The 11,616-nt window shown below is 40.1% G+C and overlaps 3 protein-coding genes across 7 annotated transcripts; 1 reads left to right on the forward strand and 2 right to left on the reverse strand.

Annotated features, from left to right (window-relative positions):
* The first annotated feature begins 24 nt into the window (after positions 1–24).
* On the forward strand, positions 25–7,807 carry cenpv (centromere protein V). Of its 4 annotated transcripts, XM_068653055.1 has the most exons (6): positions 3,506–3,635; positions 4,585–4,701; positions 4,783–4,875; positions 4,946–5,015; positions 5,088–5,202; positions 5,423–7,807. In XM_068653055.1, the coding sequence occupies exons 3-6, from the start codon at positions 4,784–4,786 to the stop codon at positions 5,575–5,577; spliced, it is 432 nt and encodes a 143-aa protein (XP_068509156.1). In that variant the 5' UTR covers positions 3,506–3,635; positions 4,585–4,701; position 4,783; the 3' UTR covers positions 5,578–7,807. The 4 variants fall into 4 exon arrangements, with proteins under 4 accessions (XP_049599680.1, XP_068509155.1, XP_068509156.1 ...); XM_049743723.2 differs by lacking the exons at positions 3,506–3,635; positions 4,585–4,701 and adding an exon at positions 25–131; XM_068653054.1 differs by lacking the exon at positions 4,585–4,701 and having other exon boundaries at positions 3,499–3,635.
* Positions 767–3,340, reverse strand: LOC125982660 (polyubiquitin-C). Of its 2 annotated transcripts, XM_049743551.2 has the most exons (3): positions 3,207–3,340; positions 2,639–2,694; positions 767–2,410 (listed from the first exon to the last, which is right to left on the reverse strand). In XM_049743551.2, the coding sequence occupies exons 2-3, from the start codon at positions 2,684–2,686 to the stop codon at positions 857–859; spliced, it is 1,602 nt and encodes a 533-aa protein (XP_049599508.1). In that variant the 5' UTR covers positions 2,687–2,694; positions 3,207–3,340; the 3' UTR covers positions 767–856. The 2 variants fall into 2 exon arrangements, with proteins under 2 accessions (XP_049599508.1, XP_049599503.1); XM_049743546.2 differs by having other exon boundaries at positions 767–2,694.
* On the reverse strand, positions 4,979–11,202 carry pigl (phosphatidylinositol glycan anchor biosynthesis, class L). Its single transcript, XM_049743704.2, has 7 exons — positions 10,914–11,202; positions 10,554–10,653; positions 8,388–8,478; positions 7,818–7,885; positions 7,287–7,318; positions 5,953–6,086; positions 4,979–5,873 (listed from the first exon to the last, which is right to left on the reverse strand). Exons 1-7 carry the CDS (start codon positions 11,158–11,160, stop codon positions 5,745–5,747), a joined length of 801 nt encoding a protein of 266 aa, XP_049599661.1. The 5' UTR covers positions 11,161–11,202; the 3' UTR covers positions 4,979–5,744.
* Between the last annotated feature and the right edge of the window lie 414 nt (positions 11,203–11,616).

Here is an 11,616-nt window from a genome sequence, read left to right on the forward strand (position 1 = left end):
ATTACAACTACTTTGAATTTCAGCAGACCTGCTTGGTGCCAGGGATGATGTTCCACATCTGTTTTAGGATCAAATCAACCCAGCTTACATTTGATACCAACTGATCCCACTCTGCTTGGCTGTTCCTACAGGTGAGGTGTTCAAACAATCATACTGAGTAAAGATTTGGAATAAATGCTTCTTGAATCCTTTTAACTGAAAATCAATGTAAAATTGAATATTGTGCAGCTGTTATAACATGTGCTATATATATAGTATTGGAAAAGTTACTCATATCCCCCAAAATGCCCTTCTACCATATAATTTTAAGATGCCATGACTTTTAATTTTCTGTAACTGAGCAGATTCTACAATTGATTCCCTCCATTTTAACCGGTTTTGTGCAGTGCTTCTCGCGTGAGTATGTAAACACTGAGCCTGCATCATAATTTGTAGATTTTAGTAATTTGCTCCAGGTCCATGTTGTCTGCATTTAAGATAGCCTGGTGGTAAAATATACTGCTAAGAAAATTGATTTAGGGCAATAATGGCCAAACTTGACTTTCTGCCATTTTAACATCTTCAGTCATTAGATATTCATAACTTCAGTTAATGATCTTAAACGTTTTTCATTTTCATGTTATACTCTAGATGGCAACACCACCTTATTGCATTAGCTACTTTAGTGTCTTAACTAGCACTAATGAAAGTGTATTTGTATCAAATTACACAAGTAATTTGTGTAATATGCATTTTGAACCATTTTATTACAAGGAGAAAAAAAACATCAGATAGATAATTTTATTCATTTATTCAAAGAATTTACAACAAATTGGTCATGGCAAATGCCAAAACAAAAACATGGAATTGCAACCAATTACTGGCCACCCCTCAAACGCAGGACAAGATGGAGGGTGGACTCCTTCTGGATGTTGTAGTCTGACAGGGTGCGGCCATCTTCCAGTTGCTTGCCAGCGAAGATCAATCTCTGCTGGTCGGGGGGAATGCCTTCCTTGTCCTGGATCTTGGCCTTGACATTTTCAATGGTGTCACTGGGCTCAACCTCAAGGGTGATGGTCTTGCCAGTGAGGGTCTTCACGAAGATCTGCATGCCACCACGCAAACGCAGGACAAGATGGAGTGTGGACTCTTTCTGGATGTTGTAGTCAGAGAGGGTGCGGCCATCTTCCAGTTGCTTGCCAGCGAAGATCAACCTCTGCTGGTCGGGGGGAATGCCTTCCTTGTCCTGGATCTTGGCCTTGACATTTTCAATGGTGTCGCTGGGCTCAACCTCAAGGGTGATGGTCTTGCCAGTGAGGGTCTTCACGAAGATCTGCATGCCACCACGCAAACGCAGGACAAGATGGAGGGTGGACTCCTTCTGGATGTTGTAGTCAGAGAGGGTACGACCATCTTCCAGCTGCTTGCCAGCAAAGATCAACCTCTGCTGGTCAGGGGGGATGCCTTCCTTGTCCTGGATCTTGGCCTTGACATTCTCAATAGTGTCACTGGGCTCAACCTCAAGGGTGATGGTCTTCCCTGTGAGGGTCTTAACGAAGATCTGCATGCCACCCCTAAGACGCAGGACAAGATGGAGGGTGGACTCTTTTTGGATGTTGTAGTCAGAGAGGGTGCGGCCATCTTCTAGCTGCTTGCCGGCAAAGATCAACCTCTGCTGGTCAGGGGGAATGCCTTCCTTGTCCTGGATTTTGGCCTTGACATTCTCAATGGTGTCACTGGGCTCAACCTCAAGGGTGATGGTCTTCCCTGTGAGGGTCTTAACGAAGATCTGCATGCCACCCCTCAGACGCAGGACAAGATGGAGGGTGGACTCTTTCTGGATGTTGTAGTCAGAGAGGGTGCGGCCATCTTCTAGCTGCTTGCCAGCAAAGATCAGCCTCTGCTGGTCAGGGGGAATGCCTTCCTTGTCCTGGATTTTGGCCTTTACGTTCTCAATGGTGTCACTGGGCTCAACCTCAAGGGTGATGGTCTTGCCTGTGAGGGTCTTCACGAAGATCTGCATACCACCTCTAAGACGGAGGACAAGATGGAGGGTGGACTCTTTCTGGATGTTGTAATCAGAGAGGGTGCGGCCATCTTCTAGCTGCTTGCCGGCAAAGATCAACCTCTGCTGGTCAGGGGGAATGCCTTCCTTGTCCTGGATTTTGGCCTTGACATTCTCAATGGTGTCACTGGGCTCAACCTCAAGGGTGATGGTCTTCCCTGTGAGGGTCTTAACGAAGATCTGCATGCCACCCCTCAGACGCAGGACAAGATGGAGGGTGGACTCTTTCTGGATGTTGTAGTCAGAGAGGGTGCGGCCATCTTCTAGCTGCTTGCCAGCAAAGATCAGCCTCTGCTGGTCAGGGGGAATGCCTTCTTTGTCCTGGATTTTGGCCTTGACATTCTCAATGGTGTCACTGGGCTCAACCTCAAGGGTGATGGTCTTCCCTGTGAGGGTCTTAACGAAGATCTGCATGCCACCCCTCAGACGCAGGACAAGATGGAGGGTGGACTCCTTTTGGATATTGTAGTCGGACAGGGTGCGGCCATCTTCTAGCTGCTTCCCAGCGAAGATCAACCTCTGCTGGTCAGGGGGAATGCCTTCCTTGTCCTGGATCTTGGCCTTGACATTTTCAATGGTGTCACTGGGCTCAACCTCAAGGGTGATGGTCTTGCCAGTGAGGGTCTTCACAAAGATCTGCATGGTTCAACCTGACGATTTAAAGATAAAAGGGTAAAACATTAAAATCCTCTCTCAAAACCCCAAAGTGAAATATTAGATTTTTAACATAAAACAATTTGAATGTAATTTTATTTTAATTAACATATTGTATGTAAAGGTGTTGAGGAGATTGAAACAAAATCTATTAGCGCTCATGTAGACAGCGCCATTTTGAGATCTTGTTGACTCCCTTTTGTTCAGTTGCCGTCGCCCATAATGGAAGCTTCCACTGAAAATGTCGAGTCACTGCTATAGCTAACAGCGATCCATTGAATCCATTGATAGAACAAAAAAAAAAAAAAAACTATGAAATTGACGACAATGTAATATAGACAAAAAACTGTCATATAGTAGTTTGTTAGTTTCGTTACATTATTTGTTTTAAAATGCGTCACCATCAGTTATAAGACCAGGTAAGTAAGCGAATGTTTATAACCGCAAAACGATCCAATTGATATAGAAATAGATAAATATATAATACATTTAGAAAATAAATACTTACCTTAGATAAACGAAGTGCTGGAACAACTCAACTTCGGTTTCGTATCGAAAGTGGTGGGTTGACGACCTCTACTGCAACGCGTCAGGAAAATCCCTTTATATACAGTAGCAACTGCCACGTCATTGACAATATCCATCCGCAGTAAAAAGTAGTACGCTACTTCCATGCCAGACCGTATTCCAATCCATACGGTCAATTTTGTTGACACCCAGTACACTTAAAGTACGTTTTAAGAATAAAAACGATCGAATAACAACGACAGAAACATTATAAAACGACTTTCTTTTTAAAACTTGGATAGCCCGGCGGAATAATATTGCATGGTAATAAGGTCCTCCTTGGAGTTTTCTCGAAGGATCTCGTCATCTCGAATTCTTCGTGCTTTGATTGGACGGAGGGATCGCTTGATTTGTCATTGGTTGCTGAGCAGTAAGTTACCTAAAATGTCGACGAGAATAGTTAGAACAACAAACAAGACACAACTAGACTTATCCAGAATTTGTACAAGGCCCTTTTTGTTTCGCCTTGACGCACTACTGAGTGAATTTGTTCTCGTTTTGTTTTTGTGTCGTGTAAACTTAATAGCACAACGTGAGACGACAAAATGGTGGGGACTAATTTGATCCCACTGAAACGTGACTGCTAAACACGTGCTGCTAGCTTGTGTTATTTTAGTCTCTGGGTGAGGACTGCCACAGTTGGCCTCACCTTAATCACTTAGTAAATCTTTTGGTTGGGGTATTTGTTTTTGACTTCTGAGCAGAAAAGTACAGACGTAAGTGTAATTAGGTACCAAAAATATAAATTCATTTTATGATCACTGTCATAGCTACATCTGCCTTTTTTTTAAATGTCCTGTATTCATCCAGAGATTGAATTAAGTCTATTTTAGTAATGTGACTTGTAGAAAATACTGTACATATTTTCAAATGTATGTAGGGACACCAAGGGCCAAAGTCAGACACCCTTCAATTTGTCATGTAAAATAATAAACAAAGTGCTTAAAAATCTATATATGGCCTTGTGGCTTTCTATATGTGGATGATGATTTGATAAAATAGAGATTATATTTATGTATCTGGGTCATAGCGTATCATCTCGCAACATGTTACATGACACCCAACCCGTGATGTACCGCGTCAGAGTTTTCCAACACAGAGCTATGTGTCAGGCTGAACTAGTTCAACCCAGGAGGGAATGTGTTTGTGCAAGTCAGCTGTACTTTGCCCTCCTCCATGCTTGGAAATAATTACCTGACCCCAAAAATCTTCCAGGAAGAAGCCAATCCCTTGTACATGTAAAAACTGGTTTATCACGTGAAAGGCATCTAGCACGTCTCTGATCAGCAAAGATATTTACGATGATCACATTTGAATAGATCTGGGAGGAATCAGTAGCTGAGAATGAGGACATTTTTGTTATGTAAATGACTTGTGATGGACCTTTGACGTGGTTGCGCAAACAAGTTGGTCCAGTTTTGCTGGAACGTTCTAAGGTTAGCTGAATACAATCACCTTTCATGTAACTGTTTGAAAAATATGAATGAATTCATTGTGAAAACTTCTGTTTGTTTCAGAATGGCTCTCGTGAAACATACCGGTGGCTGCCATTGTGGAGCTGTTCGGTTTGAAGTCTGGAGCGCTCCAGACCTCCATGTTTTTGACTGCAAGTATGGGTATTTATTTTTCATGAGTATGCAAAAACATAACATTTATTGACATTGTCGTTGTCATTTCCAGCTGTAGTATTTGCACAAAGAAACAAAACCGTCATTTTATTGTCCCAAAGGCCAACTTTAATCTTTTGCAGGTAGGGATTTTGTTTTACAAAGAGTTTACAACGGCAAAATAAATATAAAGTCATGTTTTCATCTTTTTCTAGGGTGAGGATCATCTGACCACTTATACATTCAATACTCACGCTGCAAAGCACACCTTCTGTAAAAAGTGTGGCGTTCAAAGTTTCTACACGCCACGCTCCAACCCTGATGGATACGGTATGAAGGAGAATTGTTGACGCACCACATGATGATTCTCCATGTAAACATGTTTTCTTTATACTGCAAACACCCAACTGAGCATAGTGTGAGTTTGGTGTAAACAGATTTTACATGACAGGCAAATACGGCAATCCACAAAAAAAACAACTTAAAAATAGGACGCAAACAATTTCAATTTATCATGATCTTTTTTTTTTCCCCATTATGTCCTTTTCAGGTGTCGCTCCACACTGTCTGGATCTAGGCACAGTGCAAAGTGTTACAGTAGAGAAATTCTTGGGGGACAAATGGGAGGAAAGCATGGAAGCACACAAGACAATCAAAGACATGTCAAAACAAAAGAAGGGCAGTCAGTTGGAAGAGACAAAATAAATTTGCTGTGGTATAAAAATCAGTATTTTGATCAGCATAAAATACAGTGCAGATTGACTTTTTTTTCACATGATTGAAAATACTAATTGTGCTTATTTTTGAGCCAAAACTCTTATGAGTTTAATTAAGTCAGCTTATTCAAGTCATAAATAGCATAGTATAAAATCCTAATACATTTGATTAACTTTTGGTCCCCGTGGAATCATCTGGAATGTATTAACGAACATGTAGCGTGAGAAAGTGACGTATAGATAGCGAAACCAAACCAGTTGAGTGCGATGACAAAGCATGGCAGCCTAAAAAAAAAATAAAATAGAAATAAGAAAACATTTTAAAAACAGATAATAATGGTTAAACTGTCTTTACTATTCTTACTTTGCACTGTCTGTAGCCCTTTGAGCCTATTATGCAGCAGAGCACTGAAGGAAGCAGCCAGCTGAGAGGAAGTTCCAGGAAGGAAACATATTTCCTTAACAGGCTGACAGTTACCAAGGAGAACAAACAGCAGTCTAGGGAACAGGAAGAGAGTTTTTGGTTCACGTTCAGCACATTTGCAGATGATTATCATTAATGCCGACCATTTCCTGGCACCTTAGCGGAATTGAAAATAATACAGCGTCCTTATATGACCCTGGCTGTTAAATTACATTGGGCGTAACTATACACACATACAATTTGTTTAAAAAAAAAAAATAAAATTTTTTATCTTGTTGACAATTAACCCTTTTTTTTGCCAACATTTTGATTCAGTGTAGTGTTTCACTCATTCCAAAAAAGTGCTTTGCTCTCTTTTATGATGCAATGTCAGTGTTTGAACAAATCTGCCTTTTTTTTTTTTTAGGATCTCCTGAATTTATCGACCAAATTTCAAACTGTTGATGAAATTGAAAACCATGCATGGGCCAAAAAGGCTTAAATCTTTTTCTTAGGTTAACTTGCTGTATAGTCACGTGAAGCTTAATCACGTTACAGGTCGGTCAGACAGATGACGTGCTACTAAGTCCATTCAGTTTAAAGCTGTAAAACCTGCTTGAGCATGATTGATGACAAGCCTTCTGGTTTTTAGATGACTCACTGAAGGTTGCGTTTGATGGAGCCTGGCAACTTCGCTGACGATTGCGACATGATTAATTGCTCTGTTTCTTAACAACCCCTGTTGACCTGACTCGCTCTCAATCTGTTCACGTGTTGCCCCAGTTTTTCCTCGGCTCCCTCTCACATTTCAAAAAGATGCATATTAGGTTAATTGAAGACTCATTTGTCTAATATTTTGAAAACTAATCACTAAAGTGGTCCTAAAGCTCACCATGGACAATTAAATGACACTGAATTTAGATCAATTCTTTCCTTTTAAATCTGTTAATCAATATTTAGTTTTTTTTTCTGACACTGGCCCCAAAATATTGAAAATGCTTGCTGTAAAGCATCACAAATTCCCTTGCGAATACAAAATACAAATATATTTTTAGTACAAATAAAAATCACTTGCATCTGTGGTGTGCACAAGGGGGCGCTATATCGTAACAAACAAAATGTAACTAGCACCAAATGCACATTATAAATTATGTAATGTACATTATCAGCATTAATGAACCTAACATTAATGCTGATAATGTACATTACATATTTTCTGACAAGTATAGCTCAAAAGAACCCTAGGTTGACACAAGTAGAAAAATTACAAAATACGGTGAAGGTATCAAATTTACCGTTAGGTAGTTGGTGAGTGGAAGCGATGTGCCTGAGGAGAAAAAAAAAACATTTGACATGATAAAAAGACGATAGATTTGTGATTATAATACAAATGTAATCAATGTCCGAAAAAACGAGGCTATGTAGTTGGATCAAAATCCATAACTTAAGTAAAAGATTTGTGACCAAGACTGATCTGATTGGAAGATTTAAAAAAAAAAAAAAAAAGTACATTTATGCCAGGAGAAAAAGCTTATTTGGTCATACTCCCAAACCAGAGCTGTCCCACTTCACCAATTTAGTGTCAAGATTTATTGCTTCTATTTGAGAGCGCAGCAGACTGCTTTTGAGAATTATTTTTGGCATGTACAGATGTTCTGAAAAACATTGTAAAAATGCACAAGGTTCAGTGTTTTTGGCAAAATGATTGTTTTCCTGTGCCTTTATTTATTTTTTTGCCATGTTGTGTAAGATGATTTTTAATGATTGACTAAGGCGGAAATGTCAGTGGATTAAAAACACCAAACAAGCCTTGAAATTCAATCTACCTGACAGCTTTATAGATAGCTACGTGATTGCTATGGCCACTGACTCCTCTTCCATCGAAGGTCAGCGCCTGAAACAACAAAAAAATGTCACTTTGTGGTTGGAAGGACAAAATCTGTGCATCCAAGAGTGAAGACAAATCTAAAGCGAGAACAATTTTCCTGGTTAGCTGTCGGGTTTCTGACCCAGTCTGTGGAGCTACTTGGCATCTGCCACCTGATATTTAGAGGCCATTTTTTTTCTTTGTGCATGCTTGAACCTTTGAGCATGTGGGAGAAAAAAAAATGCCTTAAAATTTGGCAGTTGCTATGTAGCATATTCCAACTCGGGATTGACATGAATCTGTAAACTAACACACCAAATCCTAAATGCCCTACTTATATTTTAGGAAGGCCCAAAAATCCCGTCATGCTTGAACAGAAATAATAGTGTTGCAGAATTTTTATAGAAACCACAGCAAAACAGAATTAAGGGCAAGAATGTTGCGGTTCTAAAACATGCTTAAGCAAATAGATTGCCTTGGCAGAATGAAAAGTCGGAGTTATCACACAGGAAATCAAAGCTATGTATACCATGTGGAATGTATGAGCTCGCAAATGCTTCACAATTATAGAGCTGACCAGGGAGACTCTCCATTCTGCTTTGGGATCATCTGGAAGGTTCCTGGAAGGCAAAAGAAAAGCACTTTGGCTTCACTTGCTTGCAGGGATATTACATCAGAATTTTATTAAGACTAGTCATGTCTGGGTTGTAATCCCCCCCCCCCCCTCCCTCAGTTGCCTGCCTGAGATAAATGTGCGTGCATAAAGCAAAGGTCGTTGCGGGGTCACGTCTACTCCCGTTCCCCTTCCTTTTGTCGCAAACAATGAGTCAGGACAGTTGAGCAAGTTGGGGGAAGTGATGGATTAGGTCACATAACTATTGGCAGTGAGGCAGGCCAGTGAGGGTCAGGCTTTGGGGTCACAGTGTCAGAGGGAGGAGGGGCTGCTGTTCATAGCCATCATGTGGAACATCACATCATGTGTTTGGACCTTTTGAATAGGACAACTATGCAAACAGAACAACCAAATGTATTCTGCCGCAAATTAATAAGTGTTTAAATTTAGACTCCAGCCAAAGGCACGAGCTGTCTTTCACTATGAAATAAATCTGGTGCAATATTTTATCATTTCTTTCCTGGATTTGGCTTTAACCTTCCCAAAAAGTTCAACACGATTATTTGCTGGCTTATATTTCTCACTACTGCATTCATTCAGCTGTTATTTTAGACATTTGGTTTCTGGGTGGGAGGGATGTTGGAAATGAACAAAAGACACAAGATACCTGACCTTTCCTCAAGCAGACCAAGTGTTGGCGTCACTATGGCAATGCAGCAAAATGGCCTAAAATAACCGACGTACTTGTAGCTTTGCACGTGGATGCCTAATTGATCGCAGGCGGTTTTATGTGCAGTCGCCGAACTTTAGCCAAATGTCGATTTCCAAGGATTGCAATTCTGTATCTATTTAACAATTCTTGCTGATGACATTTTTGTGACACAGAACTCAGCTTAGTCGTGTTAATCAAATTTTTTTGTGGTCATAGCAATTCCAATTGAAGCGGAAAACATTGGTTGATTCGTAAATCGTATGCCTGTCGTGCATTTTTGATATTTGTCGTGCATTGTAGATATTCGTTATGGGATTAAAACCCAAGCTGAATTCACCGACTAGAGAAATATCAGGGGAAGTCTAGATTCAGTTTGATAAAAGACGACACTGTTGTGCAGTTCTAATCTGCCGGGAGCAGACCGAGGTCAAGCCAGTGCGAGTGCAGAGGCAGCCGAGCGTGTTCCGATCGAGCGTGATCACAATGGCTACAAAATGCACTGGGGCCCCAAATTCTGTCAACACAGCTGTCCTATTCATAAGCAATAATGGGAAAATCCCATTTTCAAACTGGATTTACATGTCATCTGACATTGTGTCTTAGAGTTCCAAGTTACAGTTGTGACAGGGGGGAGAGAGAGAGCGCAAAAGGACACTTTTGGTAAACAGTACTTACTCGTAGGATAAACATCTACTGTCTGTGCAGCTACTTATAAATTAAACTGCAGATTTAGTTATTCCATTAATACAGTACATGTGTATTCCTCATCAGACTTGCCGACACGTCTTCCATCAAAATGACATGATTATCTTATCGGCAGACCAAATAATTCAGTCAGTGGATTTTTCTGCATGGAAGTTTAAAACAGAGATGGTTAAGAGCAAAGTGTGGTTCGCCACAAAGCACGAGGCTTTCGATGAGTCAGATAGTGTGGTACGACCTATATTAGCTGTGCTTCAGAGCTTTGCCAAAATGTAGCCGACTGGAGTTGGGGATGCGGGTGGAGGGGCGTGCAAGGAGAGCGGTGAGAGAGCGAGCAAATGCGAGTGGGGCTGGAGTTTGCCAAAAGCTGATTAAGTGGGTGCTCAAACAGCTGAAGGGGAAAATGGGCTCCAATCCAGTTCTGAGATCAAAGTTCAGATACAGTTGCTGACAGACATACACGCAAACAAATCCATAGTTGGGCAGCAGCCTGGGGGTGCTTTAATAAACATTTTTGACAGAAGCTGTGCTCTTGCAAGAAATTCTCTTTTCGCATCATCACAGTGGTCGTGATTAAGGAGTTTAAGACATTGAATGGTGAATGCTTGGAACTGGTACATGGTAGCATCGTTTTAAAATGAATTATTACATATGTGAAATTTGCTTACTTGTGGTTTAGTATGGTAATTCTGGAGGATGGTATCCCCAGTTTAGCACAGCTGTTGAAAAGTTCTTGTTTACGCTCAGCACCTTGATTGTAGTAGTTCCCTGTAAGCAAATTGATGTTGGACACATGAGGTTCCAAGTGCATTGAAATGTTGGAGTGTTAAATATAAGGTTTCACAGATTTTTTTTTCCAATTATAATTTGCTTAGCTCCAGTGCACAATAATATCAATTTTGGATCCCAGATTCAATTATTAAATATATCTGGGGAAGCTTGTATGTTTTGACTATTGCAATAAAATTCAGCGAACACACAACTACTCATCATAAAGTAGACTTCATAGAAATTTGGTGTTACCGTACCTTCCGATAAACAAAGCAAATGCACGTTGACATTACATTCAACAAGTCGTATGATCGTTGGTCCAAAGAACATGCATTCATCATCCGGATGCGCGGTTACAACGAGACAGTTCATATCAGATCCATATGTGTTTAACTTGGTTAACGCATGGATTCCATGTTTTAAAGATCGCCGATGTCGATAATAAATGCATTTTAAACAATACAGATATGCCGCAACTACGATTACGACCAACAACAAATACATTATTTTTGACCGTACTCATAAACAAACCGTGTTAGGACAAGTGTAGTATAATTGGTTCCGTTAGTAAACTACGTAAAATTGTCGAAGCAATTTGACAAATACGAAAATAATAAAATATAATAAAATAAAAATACTGACAACGAGCTGTTTTGGAAGGTTTTGTGTTTTATTGGATAATTATGATGGATAATTTTGTTGGATAATTTACGCAGATGTAAATATTGTAAAACAAATTATGGTGACGGTAAGGATACAAAATTATTTGAAACGGAGCTGAAATAAGAAAAGTGTTTTGTGAAATATTTTTTTCCCACATTAACTTTACAAAATAAACAAAACATTGCAGTTTTGGGGGGAATGATTTAGCGAACACACCGCTTTGTCCTTGCAGGTACATAAATAAACACTATTACAAAATTCAACTGTCTCTAAAGAGAAACACTGATAATCGCAGTA

Source organism: Syngnathus scovelli, chromosome 15, assembly GCF_024217435.2.
Source record: "Syngnathus scovelli strain Florida chromosome 15, RoL_Ssco_1.2, whole genome shotgun sequence".
In the NCBI taxonomy this organism is placed as follows: domain Eukaryota; kingdom Metazoa; phylum Chordata; class Actinopteri; order Syngnathiformes; family Syngnathidae; genus Syngnathus; species Syngnathus scovelli.

Coding starts and splice junctions, on each gene's coding strand:
- LOC125982660 (XM_049743546.2), bottom strand. CDS start 2,686: ATGCAGATCTTTGTGAAGACCCTCACTGGCAAGACCATCACCCTTGAG.
- cenpv (XM_049743723.2), top strand. CDS start 4,784: ATGGCTCTCGTGAAACATACCGGTGGCTGCCATTGTGGAGCTGTTCGG. Junction 4,876..4,945: donor CTCCATGTTTTTGACTGCAA/GTATGGGTATTT, acceptor TGTCATTTCCAG/CTGTAGTATTTGCACAAAGA. Junction 5,016..5,087: donor CCAACTTTAATCTTTTGCAG/GTAGGGATTTTG, acceptor ATCTTTTTCTAG/GGTGAGGATCATCTGACCAC.
- pigl (XM_049743704.2), bottom strand. CDS start 11,160: ATGTATTTGTTGTTGGTCGTAATCGTAGTTGCGGCATATCTGTATTGT. Junction 7,319..7,817: donor GCTATCTATAAAGCTGTCAG/GTAGATTGAATT, acceptor TTTTCTCCTCAG/GCACATCGCTTCCACTCACC. Junction 6,087..7,286: donor CACTCACCAACTACCTAACG/GTAAATTTGATA, acceptor CCTGTTCCCTAG/ACTGCTGTTTGTTCTCCTTG.